The 24,184-nt window shown below is 41.9% G+C and overlaps 1 protein-coding gene and 1 pseudogene across 1 annotated transcript; both read right to left on the bottom strand.

The window, feature by feature from the left end:
• Positions 1-5,137: 5,137 nt before the first annotated feature.
• On the bottom strand, positions 5,138-6,994 carry LOC146577084 (uncharacterized; annotated as a pseudogene).
• Positions 6,995-15,680: 8,686 nt separating this feature from the next.
• Positions 15,681-19,058, bottom strand: LOC146577083 (uncharacterized). Its single transcript, XM_085267623.1, has 4 exons — positions 18,929-19,058; positions 18,749-18,778; positions 17,768-18,676; positions 15,681-15,880 (listed from the first exon to the last, which is right to left on the bottom strand). Exons 1-4 carry the CDS (start codon positions 19,050-19,052, stop codon positions 15,681-15,683), a joined length of 1,263 nt encoding a protein of 420 aa, XP_085123749.1. The 5' UTR covers positions 19,053-19,058.
• Positions 19,059-24,184: the final 5,126 nt, after the last annotated feature.

The following is a 24,184-nucleotide window of genomic DNA, read 5'->3' as shown; positions in this document are numbered from 1 at the left end:
TGAAGAGTCAGCAGAGAAAGTGTGGGACAGAAGTTTGCTTTGGACACATGGACTGAAATCAAAAAGTAACAAACAGGATTTCCAATGGACAGTATGGAGAAGTGAAAGTACACAAAGGCTGTGCTGGAACACGTGTGTTACACTTTTTGACAGCTGAGAACAAAACACAATATTTTGCATCATCTCTGCAGTGTCTCTTCTTTCCTCTGCTGTTGTGCTTTTAGCTCCAAACTGTTTCAAATGGTTTGTCAGCAAGCTGACCTCTGACCTCTGCAGTACTAACTCCTGACCCGTACAAAGAGCGGGCGTTTCTGACCTTTGACCTGCAGCTGTATGTCTCTCAGTCTCAGTTCTTCTCTCCGTCACTGATGGAGCAGGTGTAGTTGCTGCTGACAGTCAGTCGTTTGTTTTCTCAGAGTGAGGCTGAAGTCTGAACTGTTCAGAGCATCAGGTCTCATCAACGTGCGCTGCTGTAACGCCGCTTTGTCCTCTGAGATCACCAGGTATGAAACCTGAGTGCTGACAGAGCAGCATGTTCCCCCTCATTCACCTCCACCACCACAGCCAAGGCATGCTGGGAAACTGAGGACACACAGACGGAGAACTGAAGTGTCTGCTGTGTGTTCATCTCAGAGTCCTCACAGGTGACACATTAGCTCCAGAACACCAAGCCAGGTGTTTGAAGCCTGACAGGGATTCTTCCCATCCAGAGGGAGGATTTAGCTGCACAACAATGAACATTAGTGTGTAGTTTAGAAACACAGACTGTGCCTGCACTGCATCTAGTGAAGAAAAGTGTTACTGCCAGAGAACGAGGCTCCTTTAAAGCAGCTGATATTAAGGTTGAAAAATCAACAATAAGCTGATGTAATCAACGTTTCACAAAATGGTCAGCAGCTAAAATCTGGAGCCGTTCTTTGGTGGTAATTAACAGTTTGTTCTTGTTAGCTAATTATGTCATTAAAGGTAGCAGCAGAAGCCTTGTGTTGAAAGCCCATTCACTCACACATTCACACAGTATGTGTGTGTCTGTGTTACACTGTGGACATCCCTTCTGTTGGAGCGCCATCTTGTGGCAGGTTTAAGAAATGTTCTTCTTGTAAATCCAAACTGATGCACCTCCATAGCAGACTGTGGAGGCTTTCAGTGACATGAAGACTTGATTTATACTGTCATATTCTCCTGTTACACAAAGCACAGCACGCTGAACATGGATGAACTGAAACTCCCAGCATCTGACTGAGGAAAAGCACAAATCATTCTCACACTGACTCCTGCTTGATTTTAGATTTGCTTTAAAATCCTCACACTTTCATATGAAGCACTAAATGGGCTCCAGACTGTTTATCTCAGCTTCCTGTCAAACACACTGCTGCTCACACCGAGGCTCAGTTTACTCCTCCAGCCTGGCTTAACCTGCTGTCTGTTAAAAACAGTCCCACACTCCTCTGTTTAATCCTTCTGATCAGACTCTTTGATTTTGTATTGTTTTTACCTGAAGTTGTGTTTTTGACATGGTTCTGTCTGTGAAATAAAGCTCACACACACACTGCTACAGTCCTTCATACACTTAGAAACGAAGCTGCTCCTTTCCTCAGTGCTGACACATAAAGAAGAGTTGCTTTTATATCCAACACGTCTCTGTTCCAGAAAACAGCTTCAGCAGCCTCTGAGTCTGAACTTGGAGTTGGTTATAAGCCACAGGCCTGTGTGCACAGCAATGAGGAAATATAATGCAGTAAGTGAAACATGGATGTGTGGAACAGATTATCCCAAAGGTTGATTCTGTTCATCTGGACGTTCTCAGTGAAACATTTGGTCTCTCGGTCAGGTGACTCCTTTAGTCTCAGCTGACTGCAGCTTTCCAAACCTTTGTCACTGGATCACTCACTTCATCTCCAACGTGTCCCTGACACAGACAGCTGGAGCCGTTACAGCAAAATCATTGATCATCGTTTTTAGAACATTAGCTGGTGTTGGTGGGCAGGCTAGCAGTGCTAATTGTTAGCACTAGTTCTGCTGCTCTCCCTTTGTCTCTGTTATTGTTGGTCTTTAGTGAACAATAGAAAGTGTCTTCATGAGACTGTTGCCTAATGTTCAAATGTAGATAACACCACCTGCACCAACCTGTTACACAGCACAACCCTCTGGTGTAGCTTTGGCTGGAGCACATATTGGCAGCTCCAGTGACATCACCACTCCATGGTGACATCATCTCTACAGACTGTGGCTGTTACATATCCTCACCTGGTAATAATAAGACTGTCCTCAGCTGCACACAGCTCCAAGATGAACAAACTGAAGTAAATACAAATTAGAGTTACGATAGATTGAAATCTTGTAATCAGAGCTAATTCTTAGTGAAACTCTCACAACATCATATCATGATCCTGGGTTAGTGTCTCGGTCTCAGATCACAACATCAGCACAGGCTTGGCTTGGGTGAGGTATTGAGTGGTTCTTGTCCATGACAGCTGCAGGTACAGTGCCATCAGCCATGCTGCACCACATGTCTGCCCAGGAACATTAGTGTGGCTGAGTCTCAAGTAAACATTGTGCTAAAGTGGTGGGAAAGTGGCTGCAAGCTGGCTGCACTGTGTCCAATACTCTCAGTATGATATCCACAAACCTCTGAGTGTCACAGAGTGGGCCTGTGCTCAGCTCACTGTGCCCCATTCAATTCTACTTGCATAGTTTTACAAGTAAAATTAAAAGTTGCTCAATGATAAGTTATTGTAGTAACAACTAAGTCCATGGTCATTATTTGTTAATAGTAGCTTAAAGCTTCTGCACCAATCATGGAGCAGCAGGTTTAGAGCATGTGGATCTACAAAAGTAAGTCCCAGTAAGATGGGCTGAGCCTTACATACTAGAAGAAACATGTCATTCCCAGCAGATGAAGCGCCCTTTAAAGCAGGATCTCACTTTAAACCTAAAGAACTTGCTATGAGTATGCAGTGCATTCATGGTTATTATTCATACGATTGTGGGTCGCTAATAAAGTGCAACTATCACATTACATTTTATTATTAAATTGTTGTTGACAATCCCTTCACTTCTGCTTATCTAATTCATGGTTGCAGGATGGCTGACAGCTTCCATTAGGCAGGAGGTAATGTCCATTCTGGCCACAGTGCAACCCACAATGTGTAACTGACACTATTATATTGCATTATGTCACATTGTTACATCTTTTTAATAAATGATGACAGTCAGCTGAATTTGCTGCCCCCTTGGTGGAGGACATCAGGATCAGCAGCTCCATCACAAACACCACAGAAGAAGAACAACACTGGATCAGATTATCTGGACGTGTTTGACAGGGACAGTGTTCATGTTCATGGACATCAGGACAAAAACAGACGATGGAAACCTGCCAGATTTGAGCTAAACTGCTCGTTTCCATGTGTAGTCCCTGGGAGGTCACATGACCAACAAAGACACACAAGCTGTGTCCCAAAACGTCGGCTGCATCCTCCGGAGGCCGCATTTGAAGGCCAATGACGTCACAGCCAGGCGACGAAGGCTGTCCCGATTCCTCGACTCCTTCAAATGCGTCCTTCCTTCCCCCGAGTTTGAAGGATGGGTCGGGTGTGTCCTTCGTGGCCCACCATATCCCAGAATTCATAGCGCGGCCCAGCCAAATTTCAGCTGCCAACAATGGCGGCCGCTACTAAGTTTTAAAATTTAACGAGGGAGCACTACTTACTTACAATGAATTCCTTACACTATATCATTTTCCCGTCAGTGTTGGGGAATTCTCAATGGTGCTTGGTGCCATACCCTCAGGGACTTTAATGTTATATAAAAACACTGACAGCTCAATATCTGCCTCAGTCACTCTCCCTGATCCAGCTGAGTCAGCAGTGGGAAAAATCTGCTTTTCACAGGAACTTGGTAACAGCAATAAGAGAATACGTAGTTTATTCCAAGAAGATATCATGTCTCTCCCATATATAGAATATTCAATTAAATTCAATTCAATTCAATCTTTATTGGCAGACTACATGTCCATAAAAACAAGACAAGAAACACACACACACAACTCCCCCCCCCCCCCACACACACACACACACACACAACACAAGGTATAAACCATTAAATATATATATGTATATAAATAAGTATATAAAGCATTTGTAAAAATATAAAACCATAATATACATAAAACACAATAAAACACAATTACTTAAAATAAATCAATAAATACACAAACACTTTAACCAGTGCTTTCTGAGACTCGATGAGTAACGGGAACCACTCAGTGTTGGATCTGTAAGTGCTAAAATTATACTGTTACTCGAACCATCCAGTCGTTCTCTAAAGTTGAACATTAACTTTCTTAAAAGTGCTTTAAAAGTCCAAACACCCACAGCTACAAACACCTGGCTGGCACTACCACTTCTAGGTATCCTGCAAAGGATTCTCATCGCATCATTATATGCAACATGCAGCTTCTGCATGCTACATTGTTTGTAGGATGACCACAAGGGGGCAGTATATAGCGGTGTGCAATACGCTTTAAACAAAGCCACTTTAACTGGAAGTGAACAAAAGCTGAATTTGCGTGCAATAGTATTTGCCTGCACATAGAGCTTACACCGTTGTCTGTATATGTCATCATCATCATTCATTTGCTCAGTAATAAAGTGACCGAGGTATTTCACCTTATTATGAACTTCAAGAGTTTTTTGTGCCAGTTTAAACAAAGGGAAATTTAGCTGTTTATCCTGCTTGGTTCTACATATCAGAACAGCACTTTTAGCAGCATTGTACTCAATGTCATATTGCACACCATATTCAGTACAGACATTAAGAAGATCCTGTAACCCAGCACTGCTTGGACTAAAAACAACCAGGTCATCTGCATACATAAGATGATTTATCAGTGCTTCACCTAATATACACCCAGTGTTACAGGCTCTCAGCTGTATGGACAAATCATCAACATACAAATTAAATAAAATTGGAGACAAAATCCCACCCTGTCTGACACCATTGCTGACACCAAAGGGGGCAGAAATACTGCTTCCCCATTTAACCTGCATGTTCTGATGAGCGTACCAGTAAGAGAGAATCCTCACCATGTATTGAGGAACTCCCCGTGTCTTCAATTTATCAAAAAGTTTTCTGTGGTTCACTCGATCAAAAGCCTTAGAGGCATCAATGAAACACATGAGGACAGATGAATTTTTAGCCCTATACAACCTGACTATTTCCTTGAGTGCATATATGCACATGTCAGTGCCGTGCTTTGAAGCCAAACTGATTATCCAGAGAAGAGATGAACACACTAACTCTGTCAAACAGGATTCTTTCTAACACCTTAGATAAAATACTGGCTAGTGCAATCGGCCTGTAATTATCCAAGCAGCTCACTTTTGCAGCTTTGTCCTTCATAACTGGTACCAGTAAAATACACAGCATTGAGTCTGGTAATATGCCATGAATCATAAACCCAGTGAAGCAGAGCGCTACATGTTTTAAATGTTCTGCAGTGATGTGATCCAAACCAGAGGATTTATTATCAGACAACCTATGAATGGCTTCATAAACTTCACGTGTCCTTACACTTATTGTGTCATTACTCATGTCAAGATTGTCCTCATATGGATCACTTTTTATACAGTTAAACAACGCACTGTAATGCTGTCTCCATAATGCTGCAATGTTATCTGCCCCAGAAACACCTTCAACAGTTGATGGTAGAGATGGTTTACAGTTATTAAGAGCTTTCACCTCTTTCCAAAAATCTGCCATATTATTACACAACATTTTCCTGGCCAAAGAATCTGCTCTCAGCATTTGCTCATTTTTAGTTATAAAGCGAACAGCGTACTTATATCTGGCATTCGCACATTTTTTCTGTTCAAATTCTGGGCCTTGTTTAGGTCTTCCAGCCATGGCCCAACATTTATAAGCTATGCGAGCTTCATCATGGTACATGGATACATGTTCTTTCCAGCCAGGTCTGATGTTAGGTTTCTTATGCTTATATTGTTTATCAAGCAGTGTACCACTTTCATGCAGAGCGGTCACTATATCATCATACATGGAGCAGAGTAAATGTTTATGCACAGCATTCTTACAGTTGACATCCTTGCACAAAATAGCTTCTTTGGGCAAAGAAATGTTGTTCAGATGTATATCGGTATTACTATGATAAGCTAAGAAATCATCTTCACTACAAGCTGACCAGTCTAATTTTACACTGGTAGCAATATTGTTTCCAGTTGATGCTGGCATTTGTTCCACATTCACAGTAAAACCAAAAGGTATATGATCTGACAGTTACCGCATACCTGATAGTCATGTTTGCTAAAGCTGCATGTCCATCAGCTGTACAGATACAGTGGTCCAGCCATGATGTACTATGCCAGGCTTCACTTATGTATGTATAGCTATCTGCAGGCAGTAACACTTTGGTAGACAGGATAAGATTATTAACTTGACAAAAATGAGTTAAGTGGTCAGCAAACTGAGAACTGCTGTCTGTGAGATCAGCATTAAAATCACCCAAAACATATATGCTGTAAGTATCGTTGTCTTGAATAAATGCATTAATAAAAGCCAGCCTACTGAGGTATTCTTGCTCATTTTGACAAGATTCATAGGGAGCATAAATATTAAGAATGATAAAACTACTATTGTTCTGTGTATATTGTATACCAATACACCAGTCTACATCCAGTCTAATGGGCTTTATCATGGGGTCTATTTTTTTGTCCCAAAGCACAGCAACCCCTCCAGGTATTCTGCCTCTGACTATAGCTGTGCTGAGATCAGTTGTTGATTCCCCCACTCCCAAAAAACTTGCATTTAGACAGTTAAGTTTTCCCAGGTCCTGTTTGGACAACCATGTCTCCTGCAAGCATAAAATGTCACATTCTGCAAGCAGACTGTCCACAACAATCCGTCGAGCTTTGTCCCCTGCACTCTGTCCCAAACGTAGACCATGACAGTTGTAAGATAATACCCGGATAGACATCTTCATGTTGATACGTTGGTACCAAAAGGCGCAGTTATCTCCCCTGCTGGATCCACTGAGCTTGGCACCACCGTACCGGGCTTACGAGGTTCATAAAAACGCCGGACCAGAGCCCCTTCAGGCCAGAGTTCAGGATTGTACATTTCACCTACATCATTACATTCAGCAGTAACCTTGAAAGAGCTGAACCTGCTACGTTTACTAGCAATTTTTTGACAGGTCACATCTCTTTTAAGTTTCTCTCTCAAATACAGAGCAAGAGTTTCTGCATCTACATCCAGGGCAAATATAGTGGCAAACACGCTCACCAATTTAGTTTTCACAGTTCTGATTGTACTCACAGCTCCAGTGCCGATAATCGATACAGGTCCAGGCCTCTTATTGTGTCCAGTGGTAGCAGCATGCATTCCTGAACCTGAATGAACCTTCTCCAGCTTGAGACGAGGCTTGCCATTTTTCACAACTTTACTCCATTGTGGAGAGCATGTAGAAAGCACTGTCTCAACGGGATCCTCCGTTGTTGCTGTAGTTTCCATATTACGGCCTCGGGCTGTCGTCGGAGCCCGATCTTGACCACATAGCAACATCTCCGGACAAAACGCTGACACTGTGCTTGTTGTCCCAGTCCTTGAAGCAGCCAAAGCTCCGGCTCCCTGCCTTCCGCGCGGGCCGCCTTTACTTCGATTCCCCCACCGCTCCTCTGCGTGTTTCCCCAGGGGAAAGTGGGAAGCGGTCCCCGACCCCTGAGTATTCAGCATAACAGGCACAGCCGGTACCTCAGGCTGACACTCAAGAACAGTCACACGTTGGTCGACCTCCACAGCATTGGTCATAACTTGCTCGCAGACATCCGCCTGTAGTTTAACTACATGTTTTAAAGCACCCACCTCAGCACACAGCTGGTCCATTCGCCGTAGTAGACAACACACATCCATGCTGGAGTATGTAACAGGCGGCAAATCATCCAGGTGATGAGAGACAAATCTTGGGATATTCTCCCCACACTCATTCAGCACTTTAAGACAGAGTTTAATATTGTTGGCGTCTTTATGCTGTCCTTTATATCCAACGCACCGCTGTGAGGTAGTGGGGCAGAGCTCAAACAAAACTTTCTTGGAGGCTTCAATCCCCTCGGATTCAAATGTGTTCGTGGCCAACAACACAATTTCATCCTGACTTAAAGTTTTGATTTTTACAGCAAGGAAATTAAGTAGTTCATCCTCTACAATTACCCTTCCATCAGTTGTTTTATATATCTCTGGTTTTAATCGTGACCGTTTGAAAGTCGGAGCTACGTCTGCACCACCACCTGCTACATCCGCCATATTAATCAACGGAGAGATATCAACAATTCTTGCTTGAGGATGTCTCCAACTGGTCCTCTTTAGATTCACTTCTTAAAGGGATTTTCAAGGTCGCTGTTAATTTTTTAATTGCTCAAAGAAAAGAAAAGACGCGTCTTTGGAGATGCATGTGAAATGCTCCTTTATGCTCCAGACCTGTGAGTGGGCAGGAACCGACACTTACTGGAACCGACATGTTCCAGGATATCACCTGGAAGACAGTCTGGATGATCCCATAAATATCTAATTGTGAACAAGGTGAAGGAAATCTCATATAAAATTCTTCATAAATGTGACCCAGCCAGTCACTATATGGTAACATTTAAAAGAGACATAAATACTAATTGAACTTTCTGTGGGGATCATCCAGAAACTGTGGCACATCTCTTTTGGTTCCTCTACACAGAGATTCTGGAAGAATTTAGCAGTTTTGTTATTGTCCATATTTTAAGGGAGTTTTCTTTACGATGGGAAAATGTTTTATTCTTTTTCTTTAAGTTCCCCAGGAAGAATGATAAATGTTTTTTACAAAAAAATTGTTAATACTTTTAGCTATTTTATATCCATAAATGTAAGTTTATTAATAAAACACCATATTTCTGCCGTTTTATAAGGATATGAATTGTACATACAATCAATTTCAGACTCAACCAACAAAAAGCCTCTCAGAACAATATTTATATGTTGATTTTTTTCGCCTACTCATATCATAATTTTTTTACTCCTGGTTCTGTATGTTCATGTTCTGTTCTTTTGTAAACTTCATCTGTTTGTATGTTGTATACTCATTGTGTTTCAATAAAGTTCGATTTAAAAAGAGGTACGTTCTAAACGAAGCTTCAGACGTCACTGATCACGTGACTCTGGCCAAACGAATCAAGCCTCGACACGGTGCTTCTGAAGCAGCGCGTTGATCTTTCTGACACACGCACCAGAGCGTCAGCTTCAAGCGGACCATCACTACGTCTCACATCTAAAGGTGTCAAGGTAACTTTGAACTGAGTTCAGTCAATCTGGAGTTTTTCCAAGTTTTCTGTTGCTCTCTGTGAGAGAAGAGCGTTAAAGGCGGGGCTCTCCAGAGTCCAGCAAAACAGGAAACCACAGCTGGGTGTGTGTAAGTGTGCAAACCAATAGAATGCATCGTGGTGGGGGGGGGGCATCACGGGCAAGAAAAAAATAAAATAATCGGTCGTAACCATGCTTCCCCGACGTCATGCCAGCGCATATTGGGAAATTCGTAGGCACCGATCGGTTTTCTATCAGCCATTTGCTGGGAGTAAGGGCGCCCTCCGTTTGCGAGGTGCGCCTGCTGCTGGCGGCACAGGGAGGAGAGGGCGGGGCGGCGGGGAGTCTCTGGCTGGCTGGAGCGGCATCTAATAACCAACTCGCAAAACAAAATAAAAACAACAAACAGATATTATGATACAGACTTATAATCTGCACCCATGTTTTTTCTACATTCTATAAAGTGAGCGCGAGAGCCCTCGGTGCGCCTGCGCGCTGCTGAAGTCAAAGTAAACTTTATTGTCATCTCCGCTACAGACAGTCCAGCATATAGAGAGACGAGACGACGAGGCTGCAGTTACAGCGGTGCAAGTAAACAAACAATAAATATAAGAAGAGTAAGAAAATAAATCTACACTTTAGGACTCGGGGTAAAGGATCAATAACAATTTAAATTATAATTTACAGTTTGATGATTTAAAGTCTCACACAACCCGTCAAAAGGGGCGGGGCCGGCTGCTTCCAAGTAGAGCACATTTCATTTATAATGATGTAAATCCAAGCCCATCATGGATTCACCATCTGAATCCTGGGTTGTGTGAAATCCCAGAAATCAACCTTAGACAAAGTGAATCTGTGAACTAAGGTGTAGGTCTGTTAGGCAGGGCTGTGCAGAGAGGTTTAAAGGGGCGGGTGCTCAAAGTTAAAAAGGGGCACATTGAACCAGGCTGAATAACAACAACACATTTTCATCAAGAGTCTAATATGGGCAACAAGGCAAAGCAAACGTAGCCGATGCTTTACCTGATGGGTACAATGTTGCTGTTGAGGGGTTGCTGTGGATAGTGCTGGAGGGCAGGCAGGGCTGGACTGGGACAAAAAATCGGCCCGGGCATTTTGACTGGAGACCGGCCCACCAAAAATGTGACGTCATTCATGGATAAAACCGCAAAGGATTCTGGGAACTTTTGTCAAGCGGTACTAGCGCATGCAGGCTTTCAATTGAACTCAGTTACACAGCGATAAAAGGAAACACAAAAAATGGCAAGAAGCTGCTGTATTATTAACTGCAATAGCCGGTGTGGTGCCAAAAAGTGATTGTCTGCCAAAAACTGATTTCCTGTATTTGCAAAGAAACTGATTGCTCGTATTTAAATTGCTATAAGTAACTTGTTGGGCTATAATATGTGAAACATATGTCAAATGCATCCCTCATGGATGACATAAAGTCATACTGAGCTACAAACAACATTAGTGTAACAAGGTAGAAGCCGCAATCAGTCTTTGGCAGTGACTTTTATATAACCTTTATTTATGCGGTAAAAAAAATCTAATTAACATTAAAAATGTATTTTGTAAGAAGTAGTTGGACAGCAGAAATGGCTCAAATATTACAATTATTTTTCAACTACTAATTAATTACCGTTGAGCTCAAAGGTTATATTAATACACGGTTAACGAATGTGTATTTATGACGACGATTTGTGAGACGAACAAAGGTAAACTTACCTTTGTTCGTACGATGGTCTTTCGGTGCATTTCAAGGTCCTGCACCCATCCGTCGGTAAACTGTACCTGGGCTTGTTGCAGTGAGCTGAAGTTACTAAACTTCATGAGTGTATGCACTCACTCCAAGAACCGTATAATTATAAATCTGAGCGTGGTGAAAGTTGGGCAGCACGCTAACGTCTTTTATCTCTCTGTGTGCTCGTAAGGATCTGACCCTTTCACTCCTTTGATTTTTCCTCGTATCTTTTCTTTGTCTTTTCGTCGAGTCTGTCTTTGTACGGACCGGCATTGTTCTCCATCGTTTTGTACATACCTTTTTTGTGCAGCAAAGAAAAAACAAGAAGGTATTGGAACCGGAGAATGAACGTTTTGCGGTGCTGCAATTGCAAATGCTTGTATTTGATGCGGTACTTGGATTGTTTTGCCAGGAGTTCCCGGCATGCAATGCGCAAAGTCACGTGGTCTGTCAATCGCTATAGGAAAAACCATAAAGCCTTTGCATGAAAACAACTGCTTTGATGTACACTGCCTTGTTGGTATATATGTATCAATCTGATAAAGTTAAACCTACACCATTCTCCCTATTCGGGATTTTAAACAGTACATAGCGGAAACAAAAAGACTGCTTGGTAGAGTTAACCTCCTGAACTATCTACAACACATGGTAGAAACCTGAAATTAAGACCAAGAACACTAGAGGTGAGACATGATCATTAATTAATATTAAAATTAATTAATGACCGATTTAGGGATATTTTCATAAAGTATTTATTTACCAAAACAATAGAAAACAGCATGGTAGCACAATATATTTTGTTAACACAGCAACCTTTAAATATGAAAGGAGACAGAGAAAGAAAGGTGAGAAAGAAGAATAAGAATAACACTTAATTGAGTTTTTGATGGCATTTTACACACAGTACTAATACAGTATCTAGAAAATATGGGAAAATACTGGCATCATATACAGTACTTACTTCTGAAGAAATTATATGGGACCCTGAAAAACAGGACACAAGTGAAAGGACAAAGAACTGTGAATGGCAATTGATGGACTTGCTCAGATGATCACAGTACTGGCATCTTTATTCCAGAAAGGAATTAGAGAAATCATATACACTAGTACTTACGTTGATGAACTGAAAAAGTTGAATGGTCTCGAACCTCTTAAACAAACAATGTATGATCAGACCCTGACAAACAGGACAGAAAGGAATAAAGATTAGATGAATATTAAAATCTATAAAGGACAGATTATGATTGAATTGTATCACCAAAGACTATTCACTCATCAATAAAAGGTCACCTACAACACTTCCACAGCAGCAACACTGAACATATCTTAAGACATGGATACCTTTATGAAGTGAAAGGACAGACAGTGAAGGTTGAGAAAGAATTGTACTTAATAGATTTTTTCAGACGATGACAGTACTGGTATGCTTACTCTAGAAAAATGGTTGAATCATATTCCATATAGTACTTACCGTATTTTCACGACCATAAGGCGCACTTAAAAGTCTTAGATTTTCTTCAAAAAGTGCGGTGCACCCTATAGCGCAGTGCGCCCTATGTGTTGTAAGGAGGACGTAGTTGAGAACACCATGAGAACGTTAAAAGGTGAAGTGTGGGCGTCACCATTCGGCTAAAAGCAGTTTCACTTTCACTTTTTACGAAACGGTGCCATTTTTCCATCCGGACCAGGACTACGGTAGCGCAGCAACTTCCAGCGGATTATAAGGAAAAGCTGGCCATCTTCCGCTCCTACTGCAGCAAACACATCGGCGACAAACACATCCAGCGATGGATGACCGATGGAGACCACAGTTTCACCAAGAGTGGAAGGCAGCGCCGGGCGAGTTACGCCACAATTTGCCAATGGATTGTAGATGCTTGGGCTAACATGGCTGCTGGCACTGTTGTTCGAGCTTTCACAAAAGCCGGCATCATTTCCGAGGAGCCGCACGGCACGGAAAGTGACTCTGACAGTGAAGAAAGTGAACCTGGCATGTTTGATGGAGATTTAGCGCAGCTGTTCAATTCAGACACAGAGGATGAGGACTTCGATGGGTTTGATTGATGATAAAAATGTGAGTACCAAACTTTGTTTTGCTCCTGCTTTATTTTTAAATACGCACACTTGTATGCTTGTGTGTTGTTGATGATGACGATTATTGGTAATAAAAATGTGAGTACCGAACTCAGGTTTGCTCCCGCTTTATTTTTAAATACGCATACGGTACTTGTATGCGCCCTATGATCCAGTGCGCCTTATGTGTGTGTTAAATACAGTAAGGGCACACATAACTGAGACTGCGCCTTTTAGCACAGTGCGCCTTATGGTCGTGAAAATACGGTAAGTACTATATGGAATATGATTCAACCATTTTTCTAGAGTAAGCATACCAGTACTGTCATCGTCTGAAAAAATCTATTAAGTACAATTCTTTCTCAACCTTCTCAACCTCAACCTACTTAAAATGAACACACTTCAGTCCTCCTAAAATGACTGACAGCATCTGAAATGAAACAATGACAGATTAAGACTGTAAGAATATATGTTTATAAATGCCTAATACTCCAATCTCATATTTATTCTATCTATTAAGATGGACAAATTCTAAGCATTTAACAATCACTTGACTTGTTTGAAGTGAAGGTAGATACTAAACTTATTCATTTAGGCAATAACAATAAAGCTGAATTTAATATTAACAATAGATAATTAGGAATGTTTTGCTCATTTTTATTTCACCTCACCAGGTTACAAAAGGAGCTTTCTCAGCAGGTCACTCTTCTCAGCTACCCTGTCAATGACCATGTCAGAGTCCAATGACATGAGAATGTCCTTTTCAGTGGCCATCAGCATAAACATCTCCAGCTTGTTTGCAGACAGGCTGCTTCGGAGTCTGCTTTTAATGAACTTGAGTGTAGAGAATGTTCTTTCACAGGCAACCTGAGTGAGGGAGAGGGTCAGCAGGTACTTGTATGCCAGCCCAAGGAGACGATAGGCATCAGACAGCATGTTGAACCGCCTGAGTATTTGATAGCAGCACAGTGGGCAATTTTTGCAAGAACCACAGCTTTCGGTCACAATTTCACTTTCTTCGTCCCATTCTTCAGATCTGTCCTTTGCTGTTCTGGTCGTGTACTCATCTACATGTGATGTCTTAAGCCTTTCCCACTGTTCAGCAAAACGTTTCAGTTCTGACTGAAGGTTATTAACTGTAGCCCTGCTGTCAAATTTAAGTAGACAGGCGCTGAGGTTCTGAAATGCATTACTTGGAAGAGAAACTGTTCTGACCTGGCTAAACTTCCTGGGGTCCAACCATGCCAAATCAGCAAGAAGAGGGCCATGTATGACAAATCGTCTGTGGATTGCTTCAATAACTGTGTCCAGGATGATGTTGTGCACTTTCACCTCATATGATTTCTCAGCATTGATTTGCAACTCATCTTCAGGCATCTCTCCAGCCATGCCTTTTCTCCTTTTGGCTCTCTTTTTAGGTAGTTCAGCCTCCACTTCCATGTCTGTGTTGTTCTCCCTCTCCTCTAGTTTTTGATTTGTCTGTTTCACAAATGTGTCTGCAGCTGTCTTCACAGTTGGAAAGTCCCTGGCAATACTTTTGAGGCCATCTTGTGTGGCAGTCACCATATGATGGGCAGAGAGAATGTCCATCCCCTTTGACTGGAGGTACTTTGACAGAGGAGTTGTTGCTCAAACACTCTAAGAAATATCTGTGCTGTTAACACAGTTTCATGCTTCAAGAGACACTCTTTAAAGCCTCGTGCTTTGGCACGAACAGCTGGCTTTTCTTTTTCCCTCTTTTCAATGTCTTCCATCATCAGCACTACATCAACGAAGAGGCCATCATCTGGTTTTCCAAAATGTCCAAAGATTTTCTGGAGGGCATCATGCTTGGCCCACCACCGTGTCTCACCTGGACTGAGGCGTCTGTGTCTTGTGTTTTCGGTTTGTTTCTCCCACAGATTAACCCTGTGATAGGACTCCTTGATGAACACAGCTATGTCATTAAGTAAATTAAAGAGTGATCCACTTTCAATGACACTTTGTGTTGTGTCAGCAATCACAAGATTAAGTATGTGTGCATAGCACCACACATGCACATGAGTTGGAGACTGGGCAGTCATAAGTGCTGAAAAGCCTTTGTACTGGCCCTGCATATTTGAAGCACCATCTGTTGCATTCCCAGTGCACATGGCCTTGTCTAGATTCAGATGCTCTAAAACTCCAGAAAGCAAGTTTACAAAGTACTGCCCCGTGGATGCTTCGCACCTCACTATGGAGACAAGCCTCTCCTGCACAGACTGAGTAACATACCTGATGATTACTGAACACTGATCATAACCTGTGATGTCTTGGGTTGTGTCTAGCTGAACAGAAAACATCCCAGCTTTCTGGACATCACTGGCGATGCTCTCTTGAAGGAGATGGCCAAGTGCATCAATCACTGAGTTGACAGTTGTTTTGGAGAGTAGGGTGATGAGAGATCCTCTACCTCTTGATCCACTGGTCTGATGCAACTTCTTGCTTTTTTCAATGCAGTCATTCAAATGTTCTCCAAGGCACATATCATACTTGCCTAATAACACAATCAGTTCCAGAAAGTACCATGATCGATGGTGTTATCACCTAAAGTGTATGCAGCCTCATTCTCCACATGCCTATAGCTGAGTCCCCTCTTCCCAAGTACTTTGATCACATCCACTATACGCTCTAAAACTTGCCGTCTCTTTTTCACTTGTGCTCTGTGAGCTGACAACTGACTGCCAGCAAACAAGCTCCTGATGTTGCCTTTTGAGCACCTTAAGAAAAAAGCTTCAGCACAGGTCTGGTGTGTAGTGCTCTTTTCATGCTCCTCTGTGCGCAGATGTATATGTCGCCAGTCACTCATGCCTGTTATAAATGTGCTGGTGTCAGTCCGCCTTGCAAATGCCAGACACACAAAGCAGAACAATAAATGGCGTTCTTTGCAATAAGTAAGCCACTTCCTGTTGGTGCCATCTTTACAGCTGAACACCCTCATCACAACTGCACTGCTACTGTTCTGCTGTGGGTGGTAATCTAAGAAGGCCTGTAATATGGCAGGTTCAGGGCGAGCAAAGTAATCGATGCCCTGGCTCTCTCTCTCCTGCTCTTCCATCTCTCTCTCTTGCTCCATCTCTCTCTCTTGCTCTTCCATCTCTCTCTCTCGCTCTTCCATCTCTCTCTCTTGCACTTCCATCTCTCTCTCTTGCTCTTCCATCTCTCTCTCTTGCTCTTCCATCTCTCTCTGCTGCTCTTCTGTCTCCTCTGTCACAGACTTCTCCACTTTTGATGATAAATCAGCTGGTGCAACATGTAAGGATTGGCACAATTTGTTAAGATTTTGAGAAGTTTGAGAAACTAACCTTAAGCATAAAATAAAATTTACTATCAGTAACTTCATAGCACCCGCCCAGCAGTATATAAACTCCGTCATGCTAGTTACGCTGTACGAGTTATTAACCTGTGCAGTTAATAAAAGGACAGGTAATGTTTGTCGCGCTGTTGCACACACAGCACGCTCGTTTGTTTCAGTTCGTCAGTTGCAACAAGACAACTTACCAATGTGTAGTTAATAAGCTAATACTCCTGGGTGCTACACACTACAGTGTACGCTGTACACCTACTTACTGGTTGTGTCGCATCAGTCTGTGTCTCTGAGTTAACTTGTGTTTCTCCTACAGCTCCGGACCGCTAAAAATGCGCGTGCTCTTTGTGAGCTCGTTCCCAGCTCGTAACCAGTGCGTTCTGCCGTCAAGGGCGATCATTGGTTAAATGTGATCATGTGACTGATGCAAGCCAGATCCTTTTATTTAGCAAAATGTGATTAATAGTTAAATATTATTGTTGAGGGGCACAGACAGGACTCCGCACGCACACACACATTAAAAACAAAAAGAATTTTTAGTGATTTGATGTGTGAAGATGTTCATACTATACTAATATTGATCAAATGCACAATAACCTTTCTTGGCTTCCTGTACAGGCTAAAATATTCTATGGCTTACTTGTAGTTCTAAAGAAAGCAATTCTGTTAAACACACCACATTTATTCTGCTCAGCTGCAGTATCCAGATGAAATACATCATCATATTACACAGTTTTCAACAAGCTGCAATTTAGTAAATGCTCGAGTTAAAAGTAACGTTTTGTAAAACTGTTACATTTAGAGCAACTTTTAAGTGGAATAAGTTGCCTTAAAAAATTAGAGAATTATTCAAAACTTCAATGAACACTTAACCCTTTAAGACCTACCATAGAACCAAGTCCGCCAGAGCTTATATTATATTTTTACATGCTGTGTAGCCATTTTTGGGAGCATTTCAAGTTGCTATACATCAATACAACCATTATAGCCCAAACTTTAATAATATGTCTGCATTAGGTGCATAGTAATTACATAAATTGCAAAAAAGTGCAATAAACTACAAAAAAATTGAAAATCGTTTTTGTTTTTTTTAACATATATTTCTAGTTAGAGAAATTTAAGAGGCTTATCCCTCAAAACTGTAAATACAAAAAAGTTGCACAAACTAGTTTCCCACCACAGGAAATTTATTTTGAGTGTCTTCATAGTTTTATTTTTGAAATACACCAATTTTTATATACTGCAGGAAAAACGAAAATAAATATTATAGTGCAAATTTGCAAAATAACAGCCTCTGTCAGCCAAAACTACATCCCCTGGTAACAGCTTGTTAAGTATGCCACATTGCTCTGTGATGTGTTTATCTGATGCACGGCCCCCCCACCCCTTAGAAATGAATGAAATTGCACCTTGTGGAGTAATCCCGATCAGATATTTCATGGTGTGTGTACCCTTGTAGTGTGAGTACGTTTGAGCACGAGCCTTTAAATTAGATGGTCGTTCTGTACGAATTTCAAAACAGTCTACAATGATGGCTACACGATTTCCAAAAGTGTCCGTAAATTGTGGTGGCATTGTTGCTTGCAAACAGTGCCTCTCTGGCCAGTGTACAAGTACTCCAAAGCGAGCATGCAACACGTCAATTGTATCAGAAAAGACAGAAGAAAGAGTTTTGTAGGAGACATTGAATAGATAACTAAGATGCTGAACAGGAAGATCAAGTCTAAGTCGCATAAGTGTGAGTAAAAGCATTTGGAAATGCAACAGTTTATTTGATGCTGGTAGGAAAGCTTTTACATTCTCGAGCACGGACATAAAAATAGCAAAACAAGTAAAACCGGTGTAATATTTCACTTTTTCCGTGTCACCCTTTAAAAAGTTTTCATTCAGCTCTGTCTTGTCCAACTTTGATTTAAGCTTTCTGTTCTCCTCCAGCAGCCGGTTTATTTCTGCTCTGCTCTGTACACAGTGCACACAATCATTTGTCAGTTGTTGATCTTCTGTCTGTTTCTCTCTGATATCAATGTTTTCTGCATCAGCACCCGTTACCTCTGCTTCTACTTGTCCAGCACAAATTTGTCCCTCAGCCAAAATAACAAGGTTGTTATGGTGTTGCTCTTCGGTGGTGTCCATCTCTGGCTGCTCTTCTGTGGTAACTTCTGCTGAGGCTTCACCTTCACACTCTGCTGAGGCTTCACCTTGACATTCTGCTGAGGCTTCACCTTCACACTCTGCTGAGGCTTCACCTTGACATTCTGCTGAGGCTTCACCTTCACACTCTGCTGCTCCATTGTCAAAGCCTGTCCAATAAAAAGAGTGCAAATACACAAGGGAACTTTTAAATGGTTTATACATTAAGGCCGTATGAATACTCAAAAATGTTTGTGTTAATTGACTAAGATCAACTTTTAAAATAAGAGACTGTGGCTGCGGGTGCGGTTGTCGTTTACCTCCAAATAGTACTTTATTTTGTTGACGTTGTGTTCGCCTCCTGTGACGGTCTGAATGTGATGTTCGGATTTCGGAGTGCCCCATGTGTAGCGTTGGTACCCAGTCTGGATTTGTTTGATCCATTTCATAGGCAGGCTTCCCTACAGTTGTGCGAAACAATTAGCGAATCTTTACATAGGACATATGTCTGCAAAGTCACTCCATTCGATGTTTGATCGCAATTTCTATAACTTCCGAGACCATCAACGGTAATATTATTCAGCTATAAAGTGTGATAAGAACATATTTAGAACTTACCGGAATGAAAATGTCGTGAGCACACCAGCTGATATCTGGAGACGTAACAGAACTTGATATCAGCTCGTCTCACGGCTGCTATCCAGGCTAGACGCCTTCGTTTGGTAACATCCGATACATGAGCTCCTTCACGTTGCTTCCAGGTTGGGAAAGCATAAAAAGACAATCCAACCTTATTCCCGTGCCGGTCGTAAGATCGAACATTGCAGCCGAGCACACAGCAAGTACGAACCATGGCTATGCTATCGCTCCTAGCTTAGACCCCCAAAATGGTGAATCGGGCCAAAATCCTTTCCACGCCCACCCCCGTGACATCACGCTCCGAAGCCCTATAGGCTCATAAGGCCCCGATCGTAAAAAAACTACATTTCCGCAAAATGACGTCACTTCCGGTTTCGGGCAGGTCATGCGGTCATGTGATAGTTCGCGCTGATGGACGTAGGAAGTGTTACAAACAGCTGATCGGATCGGCGAAGCGTGTTTCTGGAATATCATGTTTTTGTTGCTGCAAGTGATTTTTATGCAGTTTTTGCAAAGCTTTATGTGGAAGGAAACCGTGACCGAGGACAAGCTGATGGCATAAGATGTAAGTACAACTCCTCCGGTTTCATATGCAAAAAAAATTATTGCGCTAGCTTACGTGGTTGCAGTGCTACCGGGATTTAAAAATAGTTACGCAAAATGGAGCGTGCCCGCTCCGATCGGCTGTAAAGGGTTAAAAGCCGATTTACAGAGCTTTTAGTTGTTGTAAATATTGTAAGACATGATTTGTTTTTGAAATTTGTGTAATGTGCCTCAATGTTATTGCTATTATTATTATCATTATTATTGATTGCTTATATTTGAACAATTGTGAAACCTCACTGTGGATGTAAGAGTGAAATTATGTGGATATCTTGAATCCACTTTATTGTGTAATATTTTATGTGAGTATTTGACGGAAGACGAGCAACATCTGTTGTGGAAGCTAACGGGGTTCCTTTAGAATAAACAAACATAGGATTTATTATCACTGAATAATTCTGTATAAATCTATAGAAATTATAGAAATATGTAATAGGAAACAACAAAATAATCTAAATTATAAAATTGTGTGTGTGTGTGTGTGTGTGTGTGTGTGTGTGTGTGTGTGTGTGTGTGTGTGTGTGCATGATTTTAGTGTTTGAACAGTCATGAATTATCTTTAACAGCAGGTTGGATGTAATGTGTTAGAACTACCAGCAGGTGGGGATAAGAAACCTTTAAGGCAGGGCTCTAGAGTGCAACCAATTTGGTCGCAAATGCGACCAAATTTTTCAGTGGTGCGACTAAAAAAAAAAATTTGGTTGCACCTGTGCGACCAACTGTTCGGGTGGCAAAAAAAAAAAAAAAAATCTGCAACCTTCCCTGTGGTCAACAACAGACACACATTATGCCCCTATCGTGGACAAAACCAATCAGAGATAGTAAGGGGCGGGACCTCTCTGATTGGCCGTGGTCCAGTTGAAAGTGCAGGTGGAAGTGGGAGGTGAGTAGCTTGAATAAAGCGATATCAATTCATTAAATCCTGAATCGACTTTTAAATATAACTGTGTTTTGCCAGAAACGCCAGATTCTCAGATTAAAGCTCACAAAACCATTTCAACAACAACCAAACAGCAAACGAGAGCAGGTACACGGACTCCACACAAAGACGTAAACACAGACCGACGCATCAGGATCAGCTTTGTCTTTCTCGGCTTTCTCACCCGACGGCCCGTAGACGGACACGCTGTCGGAGCTTAGCGAATCTGATGCGTCCGGTCCGCGATGTGTTTACGTCTTTTTGCGCTGATTCTGAGCTGCAGGTTTTGTCTCTCCAACCAAAATTCACCGAGCTGAATTTTGCTGTTTTGCTTCCACGACTATTAAAATCGCACTTCCTGCACAGCTAGCTCTCTCTCTATCTCTCTCTGTACTTCAAGAACAGTTTCCCGTCTCCAATCTCTGTTTTCTGTATTATTCATTCGCTTATTACCCACCAGTCTACCGTTGTTTACAGCGCTGTGGCTGCTGTCCATTTCTTTTTTTCACTTAAATGACCTCGGACAAGAAAGCCTGTTTTTTCTGTTATTCAATACTGAAGAAATTTAAACTTTATATGCAGAACATTGTAGAATATCTTTAAGGTTATCTGCTATAAAATGCCAGACCAGGAAAATCTCCGTCATGTTTTTCTGTGTTTTATTCTGTTACTTTCACACAAAGGCATCTGCTGTGATGCTCACAATTCTGATGAAGTCAGTACTGATAAATGATCAGAATTATAATATTTCTGACTGTCTGAGGCTAAGTTGAATCGAATCGGGACTTTGAAAACCGGAATCGAATGGATTATAGAAATCAGTGATGATACCCAGCCCTAGTGAGCAGCCTAGGCACGACAGACGTGGATGTAGCTGTAATAGGAAAAGAACTATTGCTAACTTTTCTGTTAAGGCCTGATCCTTCTGAAATTCATAGCCAGTGCTCTGACACGGTGTCATCAATCTTTGAATGCTGAAAAAGCACAGTATATCCAGAAAAACACATTATATTATATAAATTATTATAAAATTTGTGTGCGCCTAACTTTTGTGCCGGTACACCTAACTTTTTAAAGTTAGACGTACCGGTACGCCCATGGCAAAAAGTTAGTCTAGAGCCCTGCTTTAAGGTGTTTGGTGCCACGCTCCACCTTCAGGTTTAAAACTAGTGTTAATGGAGTTTGAAGGTTGAGTTTGTTCCACGACTGCATTTCACTCACTGCCTCTGTTTGTATCTCTGTCACTGCAGGACCAACATGGAGCCAGAAGTCAGCGCTCTCAGGAGGCCGACAAACCTCACAGAAGAAAGGGAGAGAAAAAACACACCTGTGACGAGTGTGGGAAGGCTTTTACTCTGAGGGCTAAACTAAAACATCATCAGATCATCCACACTGGAGAGAGACCGTTCAGCTGTGACTTGTGTGGAAAGTCTTTTTCCTTGAAGGGTTTCCTAAAAAAAACACCAACTCATCCAGAGTGGAGTTAAAGCGTACAGCTGTGATCAGTGTGGCAGAGCTTTTACTCACAGTAGCCACTTACAGAGTCATCTAGTTACCCACTCTGGAATTAAGCCATACACCTGTGACGAGTGTGGGATGGAGTTTACTGTGAAGGCTTCACTAAAACAGCATCAGGTCATCCACACTGGAGAGAGACCGTTCAGCTGTGACTTGTGTGGAAAGTCTTTTTCCTTGAAGGGTTTCCTAAAAAAACACCAACTCATCCACAGTGGAGTTAAAGCGTACAGCTGTGATCAGTGTGGCAGAGCTTTTACTCAAAGTAGCCACTTACAGAGGCATCTAGTTACCCACTCTGGAATTAAGGCATACAGCTGTGATCAGTGTGGCAGAGCTTTTACTCGCAGTAGCCACTTACAGAGTCATCTAGTTACCCACTCTGGAATTAAGGCATACAGCTGTGACATCTGTGGAAAAACTTTCAGCCGGAGAGAGAGCCGAAATACACACCTACGCATTCACACCAGACATGATGTGTACTGCTGTGAACAGTGTGGCAAATACTTTACAACAGACGCACAGTTACAACAACACATGTTTACCCACACTGAGGAGAGACCTTATCAATGTGACCTGTGTGAGAAGACTTTTAAATCTCCACGTCACCTGAGAGAACACCAACAGATCCACACCAGAAAGAGACTCTACAAGTGCAGCTACTGTGAGGTATGTATTTATATTGTTATCTTGTCATTTTAGCCTGACTGTTTGGAACAAGTCTGCTCATTAAACTGTGTTAGCATGTTAGCAATTCTACTGCATGGAAAAGCAGCTCTGAGTGATTATTCAGATTTTCCTTTCAGTTATGATTTTAGTATTACTGTAGTATTATGGTGGTAGTATTGTAGTTATTGCAGCCCAGTAAACTGAGTGTGTTAACTGAAACAGTCAAATGTAGTTGGACGTCTGCAGAGATGCTCTTTATTTCAGGCGACGTTCAGGATACAAATGTTGAAGGACTGACTTACACTGTCTTTGTGTCTTTGTTTAGAAGCAGAGCGACACAGATGGATCCAGTTCTCAACCCTGTCATCACTGTGGTGGTGGGAAAGACTTTCATTGTGACCTCTGTGGAAAAACTTTCAGTCGGCAAAAGACCCTAAAACTACATCAACGTAGACACACTGGAGACAAACTGAAATACTGCAAAGAATGTGGGAGAAGCTTCACCACATCACATCACTTAAAACAACATGAACTGATTCACAGTGGGGTTAAAAAGCACCTCTGTGATCAGTGTGGGTCATCCTTCACCACTGCAGGTCAGCTTAAAACACACAAACGAGTCCACACAGGAGAGAAACCACACAAATGCAGACACTGTGAGAGAAGCTTCTCACAGTCAGGTCATCGTAACATTCATGAACGTGCACACATGGAAGGAAACTACAGCTGTGACCAGTGTGACAAGAGCTTCAGGAATCTCAGTTCATACTCTGCACACAAACGATCCCACGTTACTAATAAACTGTTTCACTGTTACCAATGTGCCCAAACATTCACCTCATTGTCTGCTCTGTGCAAACATCAGCGCGATCACTCAGGGCTGAAATCACTCCCATCACTGGATCACAGTGAATCTGAAGACACAGAAAGATCCTCTGGTTTCCTCTGGTCAGATTCAAAAAGCTTGAGATCAGGCTCCACAGAGTTCAGATAGAATCATTTAAACTTGTGTTGAACTGAACTGGTTGCTGGGCTGAACTTCTACATAATACAGATCTACATGGGATCTTCTTTTCTGTTGTTTTACTGAGTCAGTTTTGTCCTTTTTTCTCTGTCCTGGTTTTGCTCGTCTGTAAATGATTGAAACTCAGTCAAATAGTTCATTGTTCTCCAGCAAAACGTTTTGGAAACTCATGTTTAACCTTTAAAACTCTGACATGTTTTAGCACAC

This window comes from Mchenga conophoros, linkage group LG3 (genome assembly GCF_057382185.1).
Source record: "Mchenga conophoros isolate Kocher_MC1m ecotype Shallow Benthic linkage group LG3, M_conophoros_male_GT1.1, whole genome shotgun sequence".
Lineage (NCBI taxonomy): Eukaryota > Metazoa > Chordata > Actinopteri > Cichliformes > Cichlidae > Mchenga > Mchenga conophoros.
Note: the sequence above shows the minus strand (reverse complement) of the source record. Positions and strands in the feature narration are given on the sequence as shown.

What these genes read in the sequence shown, in the direction of transcription:
- LOC146577083 (XM_085267623.1), bottom strand. Translation starts at nt 19,052, where the DNA reads ATGGATCAAACAAATCCAGACTGGGTACCAACGCTACACATGGGGCAC. An exon ending in TGGAGCAGCAGAGTGTGAAG is followed by an intron (nt 18,677 to 18,748) that starts GTGAAGCCTCAG and finishes CAGAATGTCAAG; the next exon opens with GTGAAGCCTCAGCAGAGTGT. An exon ending in AGTTTTGGCTGACAGAGGCT is followed by an intron (nt 15,881 to 17,767) that starts GTTATTTTGCAA and finishes GGTGCTCAAAAG; the next exon opens with GCAACATCAGGAGCTTGTTT.